Consider the following 20,243-nt stretch of genomic DNA (forward strand, 5'->3'; position numbering starts at 1 on the left):
GGTGTTAGTATATAGCAGGGTGTCAGTATAATGGGGGGTGTCAGTATAATGGGGGTGTCATTATATTGGGGAGTGTCAGTATATTGGGGGTGTCAGTATATTGAAGGCATGTCAGTATATTGGGGTGTCAGTATATTGGGGGGTGTCAGTATATTGGAGGGGTGTCAGTATATTGGGGGGTGTCAGTATATTGGAGGGGTGTCGGTATATTAGAGGGGTGTCGGTATATTAGAGGGGTGTCAGTATATTGGAGGGGTGTCAACATATAGGTAGGTGTCAGCATACTGGAGGGGTGTCAGTATAATGAGGGTGTCATTATATAGGAGGGGTGTCAGTATATGGGGGGGGGTGTTAGTATATAGCAGGGTATCAGTATATTGGGGGTGTCAGTATATGGGGGGGTGTTAGTATATAGCAGGGTGTCAGTATATTGGGGGTGTCAGTATATTGGGGGTGTCAGTATATGGGGGGGGGGGGTGTCAGTATATTGGGGGTGTCAGTATATTGGGGGGTGTTAGTATATAGGAGGGGTATCAGTAAATAGGAGGGGTGTCAGAATATTGGGGGGGGGTGTCAGTATATTGGGGTATCGGTATATAGAAGGGGTGTCAGTACATTGGGGGGTGTCAGTATATTGGGGGGTGTCAGTATATTGGGGGGGTGTCAGTATATTGGGGTGTCAGTATATAGAAGGGCTGTCATTATATTGGGGGTGTCAGTATATAGAAGAGTTGTAGTTATACATGGGGGAGGTATTGTGGGGGGGGGGGGGAGGTATGTGAGTGGGGGTGGTTGAGGTCAGACATTATAGGGTGATGTAGGTGTGGGGGAGGGGAGATGTGACATCGGGCTCCTCCATCATGTCGGATGACGTCTCCTCTGTGGGCCCCCCCAGCAGGATCCCGAAGTGTGCTCGGTGCCGCAATCACGGGGTGCTGGTCCCGGTCCGGGGTCACTCCAGACACTGCGGATGGAAGCTGTGCTCCTGCGATAAGTGCGCCCTTCTCACCGACAGACACCGGGCCATGGCTTCCTACAGGCGGAGCCGCAAAGCGCCCAACAACCAGGACAACACCCCCGAGGAGGCCGCACCCGGCAGCCCCGGACCCGGTAATCTCTATACACAGGGAGGGACCCCCCTATCACACTGCACAGCCCGGATCACCCGCCTCCCTGTACGGGGCTCCCATCACACCGTCTGTAGGACAGTGTATAGAACAATGTATAGAACAATGTATATCACAGTGTATAGAACGATCTGTAGGGCGATGTAGAGATTTGTTTTCATAACAGGAGAGGAATTTGCTAAGACTGTACACACACCATCAGAAAATCGGATGGAAAATATCGCTTTCAGAGCGATCGTCCCATAATCTGATTGTAGTTCTCCGCTTTCTAGAAGCAATCAGGTGTCACCCCAACCCCCTAATGATTGTTTTTTTTTAATTTTTTTTTTTTTTTTTACTTATGTAACTTGTAAATCATAAATCTCATATAAATATATATTCACACACATAAAGGGGATCGCAGCGCCCAGACTGGGCCTAGACTACTAGAGCAACCAGAAATCTACAAATATTACCACTGCAAAGGTGAGGCATTGTACTCCGGAACATTCTCTAATTATATCAATCTTCCCAGTAATGACTGCAAGTACTGATACTGAGCACTAAGGGTCCTTACACATGTATATAACACAGACTCCACTCACTGTATATAACACAGACTCCACTCACTGTATATAACACAGACTCCACTCACTGTATATAACACAGACTCCACTCACTGTATACAGCACAGACTCCACTCACTGTATACAGCACAGACTCCACTCACTGTATACACCACAGATTCCACTCACTGTATATAACACATACTCCACTCACTGTATACACCACAGACTCCACTCACTGTATACACCACAGACTCCACTCCCTGTATACAGCACAGACTCCACTCACTGTATACACCACAGATTCCACTCACTGTATACAGCACAGACTCCACTCACTGTATACACCACAGATTCCACTCACTGTATACACCACAGATTCCACTCACTGTATACACCACAGACTCCACTCACTGTATACACCACAGATTCCACTCACTGTATACAGCACAGACTCCACTCACTGTATACACCACAGACTCCACTCACTGTATACAACACAGACTCCACTCACTGTATACACCACAGACTCCACTCACTGTATACAGCACAGACTCCACTCACTGTATACAGCACAGACTCCACTCAGTGTATACAGCATAGACTCCACTCACTGTATACAGCACAGGCTCCACTCACTGTATACAGCACAGACTCCACTCACTGTATACAGCACAGACTCCACTCACTGTATACAGCACAGACTCCACTCACTGTATACAGCACAGACTCCACTCACTGTATACAGCACAGACTCCACTCACTGTATACACCACAGACTCTGAATATACTGTGTACTGTATTGTGCATGGAAAACTCAACAGTGTAAATGAGGCCTAAAGAGTTCCTAAAGTGCAGTCACCAATAGTGACCAATCAGAAGCCAGCTTTTCCTGACTCGACACGGGTTCTAAATGATTTCTAAACGTTAGAATGAGCACTTCTCTTTGTAGAATGAGGCCCGATGTCTGTTGTCAGGCACACAGGATGGATTTGTGTTGTGATTGGCAGACATTTGTATTGACTGGTATGAAGAGATAAAAACAAACCTCAGCCCTCTTTCACATTAAATGTGGCTTTGAAATTGTGCAACTTCTTCTGAAATCGCAGGATTTCAAAGCCGCATGTCTGTGCGACTTCAGGTGTGACTTGGAAGACATCTGTGCGGCTTCATGCACAGATACCTAAGCAAGTCCCACCTGAAATCGCTAAAAGTAGTGCATTGCACTGATTTTGTGCCATTGCCAACAATAAGGTGCGACTTCTCATGCAAGCTGACTTGTCAAATCACTCAGATGGGAATAGGGGCTTAAACTGACTGATCCAAATAGGTCTTGTTCACACGGGTAGCGAAAATAGGAATTTCATCCGTATTTTGTGGCCCCTGACTGCCCAATGGAAAGTTATCATTGCTGGTAGACATGTCTGTACACATTGCCACAGTCGTGTCACAGAAAATTCTCTACATTTATAAGTGCTGCAACCATTAACTTTCTTTCTTTTATATATTAGGGCTTTTGGGGTCAGCAGGGCATTATAAGAGTGGCACGGTCCACTCAAGTTATTTGGAGTTCATATGGTTGCTAAGGGGTTGCTAGGGGATGCTGTATTACTGTGGTATGAACACTTAGGCCCTATTCACACTGACACTATCAAACCTGTGTTTATATTGCAGAGGACTTTTCTAGATACATATAAATTAATGTAATGATTTTTTTTTTAACCACTTGACCTCAGGAAGATTTACCCCCCTTCATGACCAGGCCATTTGTTTGCAATTACGCACTGCGTTACTTCACCTGACTATTGTGCAGTCATGTGACGCTGTACCCAATTTAAATTTATGTCATTTTCCCCCACAAATAGAGCTTTCTTTTGGTGGTATTTGATCTGCCTTTTTTATTTTTTTGCGCTGTAAACAAAAAAAGACTGACAATTTTGAAAAAAAAAAAACAATATTTTTGTCAGCTGAATTATTTTACTTTTAAATGTATTTTAGTAGACTAAAATCTCCAGTACATTACATAGTCAGCTAAAATCTAATGGGTTTAGTTATATTGTAATGCATTATTTTGGCATTTTTCTAGAATTTCCAAACTCATGATATATTCCTGGAGTTAAAATCTAATAACGTTATCATTTATGGTATTAATGCGGAGCTCCACCCAAAAAGGGAAGCTCCACTTATCTGCCTCCCCCCCCCCTCCGGTTACACTTTTGGCACCTTGTGGGAGGGAGGGGGTACCTGGTGTTGACAGGTACCCACTCTCACTTCCTGCTAAGTTCGCCACGGCAAACTCAGCCAGAAGTTGGACCCTCGCCGCATTCGGCCCATTGGGAAAGTGCAGCACGATTTGCACATGCGCAGTAGGAAATGCTTCACTGTTGGTTTCCCTTACCAAAAATGGCAGCGCCAGCACTCGAGACCCGAATCAAGAATTGGCTTGGGTGAGGACACTGCGGGATCCCTTGACAGGTAAGTGAACTAATAGTTAAGGCCTCATGCACACTGGACGTTTTTACAGCCGCTGTTTTTGGCGTTCATATTTTTTTGTGCTATAAACAAAAAAAAGACTGACAATTTTGAAAAAGAAAAAACTATATTTTTTACTTTCAGCTATAAAACATATCTAATAAAAAAATAAAAAAATTGAATTTCTTTAAAAATTTTGGCCAATATGTATTCTGCTACATGTTTTTGGTAAAAAAAAAATCCCAATAAGCGCATATTGATTGGTTTGCGCAAAAGTTGTAGTGTCTACAAACTATCGAATATTTTTATTAATTTTATTTTTTTACTAGTAATGGTGGAGATCAGTGACTTATAGCGGGACTGCGATATTGCGGCAGACATTCTGACACTTTTGACACAATTTGGGGACCAGTGACACTAATACAGTGATTCATTCTAAAAACTACTAGAGGACTGCGACTGGGTTCAGAGGCAAGGGAGATGTAGACACAACTATATCTACCCTAATGGACAGACATTTCTGTGAATTGAAGCCATTTTTTACTGACCTGACTTCATAGTGCGTTCTAAATGGTTACTGAACTTTAGAATGAGCACTTCTCTTTGTAGAATGAGGCCGATGTCTGTGGGCACCAGATGCCATTGGTGGGGATAGTGTTGTCAGGCACACAGGATGAATTTTTGTTTGTCAGACACTTGCATAGACTGGTATGAGGAGATAAAACAAACCTCAGAGTGACAGTTCTGATAAGGCCACCAACATTAGCTCTAAGGCACAGGTGTCAAACACAAGGCCCGCGGGCCGAATCTGGCGGCCCTCCAGGCCATTTCATGTGACCCATGCACCTCTCCTGCATCTTCTGCACCTCCCTCATCTCTGCCCCCACCTTGTCTCAGCAGATGGCAGCAGAGAGGAGGACAGAACTCCTCTGCCAGGAGGGCAAGGTGCGTCCGATTCTGGACCTGAAAGCTCTGAACCGCTTCGTGCACGTTCAAAAATTCCGCATGGAATCCCTCCGTTCGGTGGTGGCCTCCTTGAGCCCGGGAGATTTCCTGGCTTCCATCGACCTAAAGGATGCGTATTTACACATCCCCATATTTGAGGGTCATCAGAGGTACCTCCGATTCGCTATAGCGGAGGAACACTATCAGTTTGTGGTGTTACCTTTCGGTCTCGCTTCGGCTCCAAGGGTGTTTACCAAAGTGCTGGCTCTTGTTCTGGGCCTGTTACGGAAACAGGGCATTGCGGTCTTGGGATATCTGGACGATCTCCTGTTAAGATCGAGTGCCAGTCAGAGCCTGCTGCACGATCTGTCTACTACGGTTCAGACGCTCCAGGAGTTCGGATGGACCATCAACGTTCAGAAGTCGACTCTGTCTCCTTCGGTTCGTCTCCCATATTCGCCCAAGCGAAGGTGTTTCTGCCGGAGGACAAGCTCCGGACCCTGCATGACGAGGTCAGGTCCCTCAGGGACAACGAGTCCTCTTCACTCAGGACCTGTATGCGGTTCCTGGGGTTGATGGTGTCAGCCTTCGAGGCCATACCGTTTGCACAGTTTTACACGCAGTCTCTCCAGGCGGAGATACTGGCCAGGTGGGACAGGCTCCCTCAGTCCTTGGACCTGAGGATGTCTCTGAGTCTCCAAACCAGAGTGGATCTTCTGTGGTGGCTCCAGTCCCTGGCCGTAGCGGAGGGGAAATCCTTCCGGCCGTTGCTGTGGACGGTGATTACCAAAGATGCCAGCCTGTCGGGCTGGGGTGGCGTCCTGGGCAACCTGTCTGCCCAGGGCACTTGGTCGGTGGTGGAATCCTCCCTACCGATCAACATCTTGGAATTGAGAGCGATCAGGCTGTGCCTGCTCCATTGGTCGGATCGTCTTCAGGGCCGTCCTGTGTGGGTGCAGATGGACAACGCCACTGCGGTGGCTTACATCAATCACCAAGGGGGCGCCAGGAGTGCCCGGGCGGCCCAGGAGGTGACCAGTATTCTGTCTTGGGCCGAGACTCGCGTCCCGGCGATTTCGGCAGTTCACATTCCGGGTGTGGAGAACTGGCAGGCCAATTATCTGAGCCGCCAGACCCTGGACCAGGGGGAATGGTCCCTACACCCGGAGGTGTTTCAGATGCTGTGCGCGAGATGGGGAACCCCAGATGTGGATCTGTTCGCATCTCGGCTAAACAACAAGGTGGGCAGGTTCGTGGCAAGAACGTGCAACCCTCTGGCAGACGCCTCGGATGCGCTGGTGGTGCCTTGGCACCCGTATCGTCTGATATATGCCTTTCCCCCGATTCAGTTGTTGTCCAGGTTCCTGCGCAGGTTGGTCTCGGAACCGAAGTTGGTGATTCTGGTGGCCCTGGACTGGCCACGCCGGTCCTGGTATGTGGACATCATTCAACTGGCCGTCGAGCCTCCATGGCGGCTACCGTTACGAGACTATCTACTGTCTCAGGGACCGATCTTCCATCCTGCTTTACAGTCGCTGGCTTTAACAGCATGGCTGTTGAAAGCTAGGTCCTGAGAGACAGGGGTCTCTCATCTGAGGTCATTCCTACTTTGCTCAAGGGTAGGAAAGCCTCATCCGGTAAGATTTATTACCGTACCTGGAAGGCTTATTTTGCCTGGTGTGAATCCAGGGGCTTCCCTCCTCATTCCTACTCGGTGGCGAGGGTGTTAGCCTTCCTACAAACTGGTGTGGACCAGCGCTTGGCGTTGACCACGATTAAGGGCCAGTTGTCTGCACTGGCTGTCCTTTTCCAGCACCCCTTGGCGTCTAATTCTTTGATTCGCACCTTTATTCAAGGTGTGCGTCACTTGGCCCCTCCTCGGAGGGCGCCTCTACCTCCTTGGGACTTGAACTTGGTTCTGTCCATTTTGCAACTTCCTCCCTTTGAAAACATCAGGGAAATTTCTTTGCCCCTGCTGTCGAAAAAGGTTGCTTTTCTAGTGGCGATCACTTCTGCACGCAGAGTGTCGGAGTTGGCGGCCTTATCTTGCCGCTCCACTTACCTGGTGGTTCATAGGGATAAGGTGGTCTTGCGACCCAACCAGTCCTTCCTTCCAAAGGTGGTTTCTGATTTTCACCTTAATGAGGACATTGTTTTGCCTTCGCTTTGTGCAAATCCTAAACATCCTAAGGAGTTTGCCTTACATTCCTTGGATGTTGTCAGGGCGATCAGGGTTTACCTGTCATCCACTGAATCCTTTCGGAAGTCGGATTCTCTTTTTGTCCTTCCTGAGGGACCTCGGAAGGGTATGGCTGCGTCTGAGGCGACCATTTAAAAATGGATCAGACAGACGATTGCACAGGCCTATTCGATTAAGGAAAGGGTACCACCCTTCCCTGTCAAGGCACACTCTACCAGAGCGGTGAGTGCATCCTGGGCCTTCCGGCATTAGGCTTCGTGGCCCAGGTGTGCAAGGCTGCGACTTGGTCGTCAGTGCACACCTTTTCAAAATTCTACAAACTTGATGTTTTGGCATCGGCAGATGCCTCCTTTGGCCGCAAAGTTCTGTGTGCGGCAGTGCCTTAAGGGGGCCCTAGTTTTGCAGGTCCCTGGCTGTTGGGGTTGGTTTTCCCCCTGGTTTATTTGCTTTCCTGGTTTGTTGCTCCAGTTGAGCTTTTCTGTTGCCCAGAGGATACCTTTCTGTTCACGTAAGGTTCCTTTCTCGGACGTGGGTGCTGCGTGGCCTTTGTGACGGTTACGTTTTCCCACCCCTCATGTCTACACTGCTTTGGGACATCCCATTGGTGAAGACTGAATGAGTGGGCGGCGACTGTCAGGGGACGTAAGAGAAAACTGAATTTTTGTACAATCTTACCGTAAAATTCCTTTCTCTGAATTTTGAAAATTTTCAGAATTTCTCTGAAAAAATTGACAGTCGCCCCCCTCGCCCCTCTATTTGGGATTCTTTGGACTTTAACTGCTTGCTACCAAACTGAGTTGGGATGGCTGATAGCAGGGGGGTATTGGACCAGTAGGACAGCCCCCATAGGTGTGTCTATGTAAATTACTTTGTTTTTAACAAGTCTTATGCCTAGCTTGCTCCTATGGAAAAGAGGTCAATACCCATTGGTGAAGACTGAATGAGTGGGCGGCGACTGTCAGAGGACTCAGAGAAAGGAATTTTATGGTAAGATTTTACAAAAATTCAGTTTTTTTACATTTTTTGTGTTTTATAGCAGAAAGTAAAAAATATAGTTTTTTTGCAAAATTGTTGCTCTCTTTTTGTTTATAGCGCAAAAAATAAAAAATGCAGAGGTAATCAAATACCACCAAAAGAAATCTCAATTTTGTTTGGGTACAGCGTTGCACGACCGCGCAATAGTCAGTTAAAATAATGCAGTACCGTATCGCAAACAATGGCCTGGTCATGAAGGGGGAAAAACCTTCCGCGGCTAAAGTGGTTAAAAAAGCGTGTCCAATGCGACACTTTGAAGCAAGTGTAAACAAACCCTTAGATGTAATTTCCCTTTAGTGAGGATCTCACTAAAAATGACATTTTTGTTGCAGGGGATGCCAAAAATCTGACTTGTATCTTAGCGCAGACTTCTGGGAAAATCAGTAAGCCAATCACACAAGCAGGAAATTACATAGCTGGGGAGGGGGGTGGGTCTGTACACCATCTGTGTACTGAAGGCCTCCAGGTTGCCATCTTGCATTGAATTTTACAGAAAATGACAGCACTGCAGAATGAAAGGCGAAGGTAATTTTTAATAACATTGAATTACAATCTGACACGTTTAGCAATTGTATACACTATATTATTTTCTTTACTATTTTTTTCCCACAAGAGTGGAGTCACCCTTTAAATATCATATTATCTATTAAATAAAAAATGTTTCTAATGTGTTATTTTGTTTTGTAGCCACATCTACTATCACGAATGCCTCTGAATGCTTGTCGACTCTGGTTAGCTATGAGCGAGAGCCCACAAGGATGTACCTAGGCATCCCACCTTTGTACCACTACTCGGCCTTCCCCATGGGCCTTTCACCACCAGCATTTGGAAGTGCAACCCCAACTCTGCCTGGCATGCCTGTGACTTCTATCCGGCCATACCTCCCAGTGAGTACAGTATATATATATATATATATATAGAGAGAGATACAGTATGTACACTTGTGCTGCTTTTGATATTTTTTGAATGGTTTGCTTGTGTTTTCCACCTTTTTTTGGGTAAACATGATGTCATCTTTTGAGTAAGATGGTTGCAGCTGAGTAGAAGTATATACGTGGGGCACACAAGTCACATGATAACTACAGTATCTCACAAAAGTTAGTACACCCCTCACATTTTTGTAAATATTTTATTATATCTTTTCACGTGACAACACTGAAGAAATTACACTTTGCTACAATGTAAAGTAGTGAGTGTACAGCTTGTATAACAGTATAAATTTGCTGTCCTCTCAAAATAACTCAACATAAATAAACCGCTGGCAACAAAAGTGAGTACACCCCTAAGTGAAAATGTCCAAAGTATCATAATTTTGTGTGGACATTTTCCAGCACTGCGTTAACCCTCTTGGGCATGGAGTTCATCAGAGCTTCACAGGTTGCCACTCGTGTCCTCTTCCACTCCTGCATGACAACATAACGGAGCTGGTGAATGTTAGAGACCTTGCGCTCCTCCACCTTCTGTTTGAGGATGCCCCATGGATGCTCAATAGGGTTTAGGTCTGGAGACATGCTTGGCCAGTCCATAACCTTTACCCTCAGCTACTTTAGCAAGGCAGTGGTTGTCCTGGAGGTGTGTTTGGGGTCGTTATCATGTTGGAATACTGCCCTGCAACCCAGTCTCTGAAGGGAGGGGATCATGCTCTGCTTCAGTATGTCACAGTACATGTTGGCATTCATGGTTCCCTCAATGAACTGTAGCTCCCCAGTGTCGGCAGCACTCATGTAGCCCCAGACCATGACACTCCCACCACCATGATTGACTGTAGGCAAGACACACTTGTCTTTGCACTCCTCACCTGGTTTCCACCACACACGCTTGACACCATCTGAACCAAGTAAGTTTATCTCATCAGACCACAGGACATGGTTCCAGTAATCCATGTCCTTAGTCTGCTTGTCTTCAGCAAACTGTTTGCGGGCTTTCTTTAGAAGAGGCTTCCTTCTGGGACGACAGCCATGCAGACCAATTTGATGCAGTGTGCGGCGTATGGTCTGAGCACTGACAGGATGACCCCCCCCACCCCTTCAACCTCTGCAGCAATGCTGGTAGCACTCATAAGTCTATTTCCCAAAGACAACCTCTGGATATGACGCTGAGCATGTGCACTCAACTTCTTTGGTCGACCATAGTGAGACCTGTTCTGAGTGGAATCTGTCCTGTTAAACCGCTGTATGGTCTTGGCCATAATGCTGCAGCTCAGTTTCAGGGTCTTGGCAATCTTCTTATAGCCTAGGCCATCTTTATGTAGCCATGAGGTGCCATGTTGAGCTTCCAGTGATTAGTATGAGAGAGTGAGAGCGATAACACCAAATATAACACACCTGCTCCCCATTCAAACCATAGACCTTGTAACACTAACAAGTCACATGACACCGGGGAGGGAAAATGGGTAAAAGGGCTCAATTTGGACATTGTCACTTAGGGGTGTACTCACTTTTGTTGGCAGCGGTTTAGACATTAATGTACAACAATTCTCCTGCAGTCAAGTGATGTATGATGGGAGGAAATGTTTCAGGTAGACTTAAATAGGTATGGCTTATGCTCTTGATGCCCCCTCAGGATCAAGGGTATCCAAAACACACTAGAAGACAAAAACAAGAGAAGGGCGCACCGACCTAGTGCATTACCACTAAAAGCGTTTGTTAAAATTAGAAAAGGTATATATTATACTCACAAAACAGGTGTGGGTATCACACATATCAACACGATGAACACAAGATCTCCAAGGTAGCCAAGGCACTGTGCAGTGCTGGATAGCATGCAGTGAACCGCATGAGTCTGCTCAGGCTAGACTGGCGCGTTTCGAGGATGAACCCTCTTCCTCAGAGCCAAGAAGTGACTGTGTTGAGTTATTTTGAGGGGACAGAAAATGTACACTGTTATACAAGCTGTACACTCACTACTTTACCCTGTAGCAGTGTCATTTCTTCAGTGTTGTCACATGAAAAGATATAATAAAATATTTGAATAAATGTGAGGGGTGTACTAACTTTTGTGAGATACTGTAAGTATACCAATACTTTTGCTCTGCTTGGCTTTTTCTTATCACCCTGCACACTCTTCTCCATTTCCCAGCAACACCATGTGCAATGAATGATGTGATTGCATGTGGAGGTCGCCCCAGATCATAGGAAGCTCTAGTTATATTCTGTGTGGGCGAGGGGTGTGAGTGATAGACATTGCCACAACTAATACCTAGATTGAAGTTAGATAATAAAGGGAGGTGCAAGTTTAGCAGATTATTGGTTTAATAGCAATGTGGGCAAGGCAGGAAATCCGGAGCATTTTCAAGTGTGCTAGGCATTGCCCTGATTTCCGTGACACCTAGGCCAAGGCCTGTGTGGTCCTCATAGACTGGTTTACAGTCCCACCATTCGAAGCACTTCAAGCTCTGTTCTGCTATGTTTAACTAAATATTATAACAGTTTACAAGTTGAGATTGGATTATTACAGATGGCTATTTATGACTGGTTCTCTTTTACCGCTTCCCACCCAGGCCAATTTTTTTTATTTTGTATACAAACTTTTATTGGAAGGAAAATGGTGATACCCAGGCCCCAGGTCAAAATTGGCACCCAGGCCAATTTTGACATTTCTCTTATACTTGTAAAAATCGTCATTTTTTTTTACTAGAGAATAAAATGGTGGGTGTTGCAATTTTTTTATGTCACACAGTATTTGCGCAGTGGATTTTCAAATGCAATTGTTTGGGGAAAAATACATGTTAGTGAATATTAGTGCACAGAAACACAATATAATACCCAATATTTTGGTAAAATTTAACAGATTATGTTACGCAGACTAAATAGATACCTAACACGTCACACGTAACACATGTCACGCTTTAAAATTGCATACGTCGGTGGAACGGTGCCAAACTACAGTACCTAAAAATCTCTATAGGCGGCACTTTAAAAGCCTTTACAGGTTACCAGTTTAGAGTTACACGAGATCTGGTGCTAGAATGATTGCTCTCACTCTGACATTTGTGGCGATACCTCACATGATTGGTGCAATCACCGTGTACATGGGACTTACGTATTTGTTTATATTTGCGCATGAGAACAGGGGCTTTTTTAAATTATTATTTATTTAATTTTTTTTACGCTTTCCCTTTATTTATTTTTCGACTTCATTGCTTTCACAATGAAAAACATCCCTTGTGATAGCTTGGGCTGTGACAGGTCCTCTCTATGGAGAGATATGGGGTCTATTAGACCCCAGATGTCTCCTCTGACCTTCAAAGCATCGGATTAAACCAGTTTGATTCGATACTTTCACAAGCCAGTAATAGCTTGTTCACATCCTGGCGAAACCGGAAGTGACAAAATCCTTCTTGATTCTGGTTTCTTAGACCATAGAGATGTCCTTAAAGTCCACAGAATAGACTCATAGACTTCATTGGAGTCATCTGTAAAAGCATCTGAACAACTGTTCTCCTTTACTCCATTTCTCTTCTCCCTCCACCCAGGAACTTTCATACTCATGCGAAAACGCTTGAGAAAAAGTCAGAAAAAACATGTATACAGTCGGGAAAATAATTATTTGATCCCCTGCAGATTTTGTAAGTTTGCCCACTTACAAAGAAATGCAGGGTCTATAATTTAAATGATGGAGACAGAATATCAATCAAAAATCTAGAAAAAAACACATGATACAAATGCTATAAATGGAGGTGCAGTCCAGTGAGTACAATAAGTATTTGATGCCCTACCAACCAACAATAGTTCTGGCTCCCACAGACAGGCTACAGTATGTACTCATGTGGTACACAGATTGGTCTTGTAAATTTAAGAAGTTGCTCCTAACGACAACCCGTTATGTGTATAAAAGACACCTGACCACAGAATTTCTTTCTTCCATTCAAACTTCACCATCATGGGCAAGACCAAAGAGCTGTCAAAGGACGTCAGGGACAGATTGTAGACCTACACAAGGCTGGAATAGACTACAAGACCATCATCAAGAAGCTTGGTGAGAAGGGGACAACTGTTGGAGCGATTAATCGCAAATAGAAGAAATACAAAATAACCATCAATCACCCTCGGTCTGGAGCTCAATTTCGCTTCATGGGGTAATCATGATCATGAGAAAAGTAAGGGAGCAGCCCAGAACTATACGGAAGGAGCTTGTGAATGATACCAAGGCAGTTGGGACCACAGTCACCAAACAACCATTGGTAACACAATACGCCGCCATGGATTGAAATCCTGCAGCGCCCACAAGGCCCCCCTTTTCAAGAAGGCACATGTACAGGCCCGTCTAAAGTTTGCTAATAAACATCTAAATTATTCAGAGAAGGATTGGGAGAAAGTGCTGTGGTCATATGAAACCACAAATGAGCTTTTTGGCATTAACTTGACTTGCAGTGTTTGGAGGCAGAAAAATACTGACTATAACCCTAAGAACATCATCTCTACAGTCAAGCACGGAGGTGAAAACATGATGCTTTGGGGGTGTTTCTCTGCTAAAGGCCGCATCGAGGGTCCATTGGATGGGGACATGTATTGTAAAATCTTTGATGAGAACCTTCTTCCCTCAGCCAGAACACTGAAGATGGGTCTTCCAGCATGACAATGACCCAAAACATACCGCCAAGGCAACAAAGGAGTGGCTCAAAAAGAAGCACATTAAGGTCATGGAGTGGCCTAGCCAGTCTCCAGACCTTAATCCTATAGCAAATTTATGTAGGGAGATCAAACTTCGAGTTGCCAAGTAACAAAAACCAAGAAACCTTAAGGATTTAAAGAAGATCCGTAAAGAAGAGTGGACCAAAATTACTCCTGAGACGTGTGCAAACTTAAAAAATCTATAGGGGATCAAATAATTATTTTCCCCACTTCGAGTTGCCAAGTGGGACTATATCGGCATAAAAAAAATGAAGGGATGCATACAAGTGTTCACACTTTTGTTAAAAAATATACAGCTTTATTAACTAATGAACTAAAAGAGACAAAAAAACATAACACCACATATTACATAGACATATACATAAAAATTAGATCCATAATTTCCACTTTGGGTGTTTAGTACAGTATACCAAATTATTAGGATCTAAACGTGTGTGCAGTCTAACGGTCCCCGGTAAGCCAACGCGTTTCGCAGTTTGTAGCTTCCTCAGGGCACCACAAAGACCAGAAAGACACTGCACTAAAGAGGTGTGAAAAGAACAATCATATATTATAATCACATCATATGCTCCATAAATCTTGACTTCCATCTTGATAGATGGAGATGGACCCCCAGTTACTAGATTATATAACTATGTGTGTTTTCTGTTTTTGTAGACTGCATGGAGAATGGGGCAAGATGAAGGAGGAGCAGATTTCTGTGGTCAGGGTTTCTACCCTTCATTCGCTCCATTAATGCCTGGAATATATTACATGCCTCATCATGTGCCTATGAGTCCCAACATGAGGGCAGAACTCAGCAGGAACATGTTTGGTGAGTGGTGGAAATGAGAATAGGAGCTGGTGATTATACAGAAATGATTGGCTTAAAGGAACTGTGATGAGAAGGGGGACGATGCAGCCATGAAATGCAGGAAATCTCTACCTGCACTTTATCAGTCATGCCTAACTTTACCTCCATTTCTATTGGCCAGTATGGCTGTCTCTCTAAGCGATGTACCAGTAGAAAGTGTGGAGGTTTAGAAGCAAGCTCTGACCCTACCTGGAAGTGTTGGGGCTTTTCCTGTGTGATAGGAAGGTTTAGGAGGCTGTTTTGCAGGTACCACTAAGTGCCCCCACTTCATACCTGCAGAAATCACAAAGTCTTGAAATAATCGCTATGCGATCACATGATCACAATGTCAATAACGCTGTTATTAATAAATTCATTCATAACAGCTGTGTTTCCTATGTTGTGATTGGCCCACAGCTATCACATGGTATCTGTGCCAATCACAGCACCTTTTTGGGGGGACCAGTGACATTACTACAGTAATCAGTGCTAAAAATATGCACTGTTACTGTAATAATGACACTGGCAGGGAACGGGTTAACATTGTGGGTGATCAAGGAGTTAAATGTAAGCCTAGGGGAGTGATTCTAACTGTGGGGGGGGGGGGGGCGTGGCTTCTGAAATGACCATAGAGACATGCAATCCTATATAGAAGGATCACATGGGCTCTATGATCATTCCAGGGAGAAGAACGGTCAGCTGTGTTTACAACAGCTGACCTTTCCTCTCTCCCAGCGGGGAACGATCGCGGGTGTAAGGCAGCAACCGGAGCCGCCTGCCCACTGCATCGGCTTCCCTGCTGTCGAGCGGGGCGGGAGTGCGCCGCTGGCGGCGCGCACTCGCCCCCTAGCCTCGTGCTCGCGATCGCCGTAGATGTACGCCGATTTGCCTGGGAGCGCCTGCCTGCTGTTGTATAACTGTGGCGGGCAATCAGGAATAGGTTAATGGCCAGGCCATTTTTCAAGATTCGGCACTGCGTTACTTTAACTAACAATTGCGCGGACGTGCAACACTGTACCCAAATACAATGGATGCCATTTTTTTTCCCCACAAATAGAGCTTTCTTTTGGTGGTATTTGATCAGCTCTGCGGTTTTTAGATTTTGCCCAATAAACATAAAAAGCTAAGGTTTTGAAAAAAAACACAATATTTTTTACTTTCTGCTATAAAACATTCCCAATAAAAAAATGTAAAAAATCTATTTTTTTTAATCAGTTTAGACCAATTTGTATTCTGCTACATATTTTTGGTAAAAAAAAGCTATAGAGTTTACAAACTATGGGATAGATTTTTGGGACTTTTTATTTTATTATTTTTTTGTTTTTATTAGTAATGGCGGTGATCAATGATTTTTATCGGGACTGCGACATTGCGGCGGACAGATCGGACCCCCAACTGACATTTTTGACACTTTTTGGGACCAGTGACACCAGTGACCAGTTTGGAGACCAGTGACATTAATACAGTAATCAGTGCTAAATAATATGCATTGTTACTGTATAAATGACACTGGTAGGGAAGAGGTTAATACTGGGGGGGATCAAGGGGTTAAGTGTGCTCCTAAATTGTGCTTACTAACTGTGGGGGGGCTCTGTGAAAGGCACACAGAGTGTTTAGCTGAGACACACAATCTCACTGTGTCTGTCTGACAGGAGAGCCGCCTGCTTTGTTTACATAGGCAGACGGCTCTCCTATCAGTTTCCCTGAAGATCGCGGGAGGCCGGCGGTGATTGAGCCCGCTCCGCCTGCAGTCTTGCTCCCGCTGTGTCTAATCATGTACGTGATTATGTAGAAGGTATATACAAAGTATATTCCCTGCGCCAAGTTTTAGGGTGACAAGGTGGGTGTAAGAATTGATAAAAGCACTATTAATATATTTTAAAAGTATTAAAATGACTAAATAAGCAGCTGCTGTAAAAATTGAGTACATGCCACAGGAATGGTCTTTTAAAAGGCCAAAATACAGCGCCAAAATACAGCGCCAAAATACAGCTTGCTAATTGAATAAACAACTAAAATCTTACGAATTAAAATTACCAATAAAATCTAACCTGTGCTTGTAAAGTGCCAATGTGTCTTCATAAATATCACTTGATTGTTAAAAACGTATTTAAATAGTATGAAATTGGATATAGTTATAATAAAATTCATAAAACATGACAGTGGATCATATAAATGAGTGACTGTGACTCCAATAAATATCATCAAAAATCAACAATCTGTAAAGGGAAAAATTATTATATATAAAAAGTCCATCAATAAAAGGTGATTATGCTCATGCAATTAATGTCCTCAATAAGTGGTATCCACAAAAAAGTGAAAGTGCTCTGTCTTGATTTTCACAGTATCGATTGCTTGTTCCAAAATTGAATAAGATGGGTCACTTACCAGATAACGTGGGTCTTATGTGCCATATGACACTAAGACCTTTCAGGCTTTGTTTGCCCTCTGGGCTAAGTGGCTCTCCCCTTTACACAGTCCTGCGGGCTGATAATGGCTCCTCTGGACCCCGGAATGTAGTACTCAAGAATAGTAAAAGGGAAGAAGAAAGGCTCCAATAGCGTGATAAAGTCTCAATAAGATTTTATTACCCATCCATCTGGTTCAAAACAAATAAAATCATGTAGCACACTATCCCTGGTGGTCAGCGGTGCGGGCCGCACGTCCTCCTCGCGGAATAACGGCTAACTTCCGGCTTGCGTTCCAACTAGGGTAGCGTGATGACATTATGCGGTCCAAACTGACACGTTTCGTCACTTCCGGTGGCGTCTTCAGAGTTTAGACAGCATAGCGTTGAACGTCTGTTTATAGTGCCGGTTACACCCCTATCTCCGCCCTTACTCCGCCCATATGCAAATCATAGCCGGAAGAAGAAGACAGCGGTGTCCCCATGCTTATTCAATTTTGGAACAAGCAATCAATACTGTGAAAATCAAGACAGAGCACTTTCACTTTTTTGTGGATACCACTTATTGAGGACATTAATTGCCTGAGCATAATCACCTTTTATTGATGGACTTTTTATATATAATAATTTTTCCCTTTACAGATTGTTGATTTTTGATGATATTTATTGGAGTCACAGTCGCTCATTTATATGATCCACTGTCATGTTTTATGAATTTTAATATAACTATATCCAATTTCATACTATTTAAATACGTTTTTAACAATCAAGTGATATTTATGAAGACACATTGGCACTTTACAAGCACAGGTTAGATTTTATTGGTAATTTTAATTCGTAAGATTTTATTTGTATATTCAATTAGCAAGCGCTGTATTTTGGCCTTTTAAAAAACCATTCCTGTGGCATGTACGTGATTATGCGCAGCCAAGCTGCCCTGCCGCATTAAATATGCGTGGGGCCGTCGGCAAGTGGTTAATCGGACATAGTTTTGTACAATGCACCACTATTCTGCATAGTATCATCTATTTGTAGACACTCTGGTCTTTTGGGAATACTAATCCTGTTATTCTGTATTTCAGGGATTCTCGACTCCTCCTGTTATAGTCTCTCTGCAGTCTCATTATGTAGAATTCCTAAAGCCGGCCATACATGGATCGAAATTCAGCTAGTTCAGCAGGGACTGGACGAGATTCGATCCATGTATGGGCAGGCTGATTGTACCCAGGTTGATCCATCAACTGCCGTATTTCTTTTACATTTGATTACTGCCAGTGGCTATAGCTGCTAGCAGTATTCATTGTGGCCTGAAAAACTGCCCAGCAGACATGATGGAACCCGCCGTGTGAAAAGGGCCTCAATGCGCTGATAAGGCTGGCAAGCAATTTTTTTTTTTTTTTTTTTGTTAAAATGCCTTATTAAATCGGAGTTCAGGCCTCGGGGGTCAATTTTAGCTAAAATACCCCCAGGACAGTCAGGGCTAGTACATTCCATAATGGATAGCCTCTGAACTGTCCCGGGTCGCACTTACCTGTAAGAAGAAATACTTACCTTGAAAATTTTTTCTCCAGCGCTGCCATCTCAGGTGTGGGCCGCTGAAGCCGCAGCGTCCCTCTTCGTGTCCTCTTCCGTGACGTCGGAGTCCCACAATGCACTGCACCAGCCCCGCTCGTCACTTCCGGGGCAGGAGCGTCATCCCTGCACAGCTTCTGGGCATGCCCAGAAGCTGTATAGCAGTGAATGCCATGCCTGCATCGGCAGTGACGAGCGGGGTCGGTGCAGGCGCATTGACTCCTGGGAGCGATGACGTTCAGCTCCAAGGAATCATCGCAAACCGGAACTGACGGCACGGGCCGCAGAGGGAGGAAGTGGAAGGAGGAAGGTAAGTATATTTTCTTCTATAATAAGGTAAGTGACCAAAAAAAAAATCTCCAGTATCCATTTCTTTTTCAGGTTGCCCTCAGCAAGCGGATGGCCCAAAATCGATTTTGTCGATTTTGAGGCCGGAACTCCGCTTTAAGAGGAACATTCAAGTATAACGAAAGGCAAACTTTTTACTTTTAGTTTTGGAGTGGAGATGGAATATAATGACTGTCAGTTTTTATTGCTGTCTGTGCCCCCGTTAAGGAGATTCACCCTCTTTATTTGTCCAGTTTACCATTATTGAAAGTGAAAGAAATTCCCACATTTTGGGTTGTCACCAGAAAAGTAATAGAGAAGAAATCTTACAAAATGGGAACAGTAGTTCTGGTTATCTGGGGGCGGGGATCAAGGGATCCTCCTTATTCACAGGGATTTCCTCTCACTTTCTGTGTTGGATATGGGACAGGAAGTGAAGGGAAATCTCTCCAGTGGGACACAGATGGAGAAAAAAAACTGACTATCACCCTCCCTTACTCTAAAATAAAAAAAAAAAAACATTTGCTTTTTTGCTTCTTGTTCTACTCTTAGTGCAGCATTGTCTACAGGAAGTTAGCAGCTGACTGGATTTCTGGCAGGATCAACAGTACTTGCATAGTTTATAAGGAGACCTTACATGGAGAAATGTGCAACATAAAGGGAGAAATACTTTCGTAGATTATGAAGATGTAATTAACCCTGTATAACACGGATGTATTTGTATTCTAGCATCAAGGTCAGAAGATGACCAGCCGCGTGTGGAGAGAAGCGAGACATCAAACAAGGAGCCACATTTCTAATGTTCTGCTCACAATGTGTTGTATCTGTTAGTTCCAAAAGAAGTTTATTTAGCAGTATTAAGAAGCAAAGTTTTCTAATCAAACCCAAAAATAGCTTAAAGCTGAGCCCTGGGCAGAACTTTCTATTTATTATTAGAAATGTCAGTTCCGACATTGACCAAATATGGTCTTCTTTTAACAGTTGATGCCACTAAGCCTTTGATCAATCAACCTTTGAATGCAGAATTTACAGGGCTCAGTGCTACTAATTTCCTGTATGTGAGACCAGTTTTCACACTTCTTCCCCAGCCCCCCCAGTCATGTAATGTCCCTGTGGTAGTTCATTTCAACAGCGGTTTTGTCATTATA

The 20,243-nt window shown here is 44.2% G+C and overlaps 1 protein-coding gene across 1 annotated transcript; it reads left to right on the forward strand.

The window, feature by feature from the left end:
- Positions 1–860: 860 nt before the first annotated feature.
- On the forward strand, positions 861–19,895 carry DMRTB1 (DMRT like family B with proline rich C-terminal 1; the record flags this gene model as incomplete). The annotated part of the gene is made up of 4 exons (XM_082264892.1): positions 861–1,110; positions 9,012–9,211; positions 14,615–14,771; positions 19,825–19,895. The coding sequence occupies 4 exons, from the start codon at positions 861–863 to the stop codon at positions 19,893–19,895; spliced, it is 678 nt and encodes a 225-aa protein (XP_082121018.1).
- Positions 19,896–20,243: the final 348 nt, after the last annotated feature.

This window comes from Pelophylax lessonae (assembly GCF_965119305.1).
Source record: "Pelophylax lessonae genome assembly, chromosome: 8".
Classification (NCBI taxonomy): Eukaryota; Metazoa; Chordata; class Amphibia; order Anura; family Ranidae; genus Pelophylax; species Pelophylax lessonae.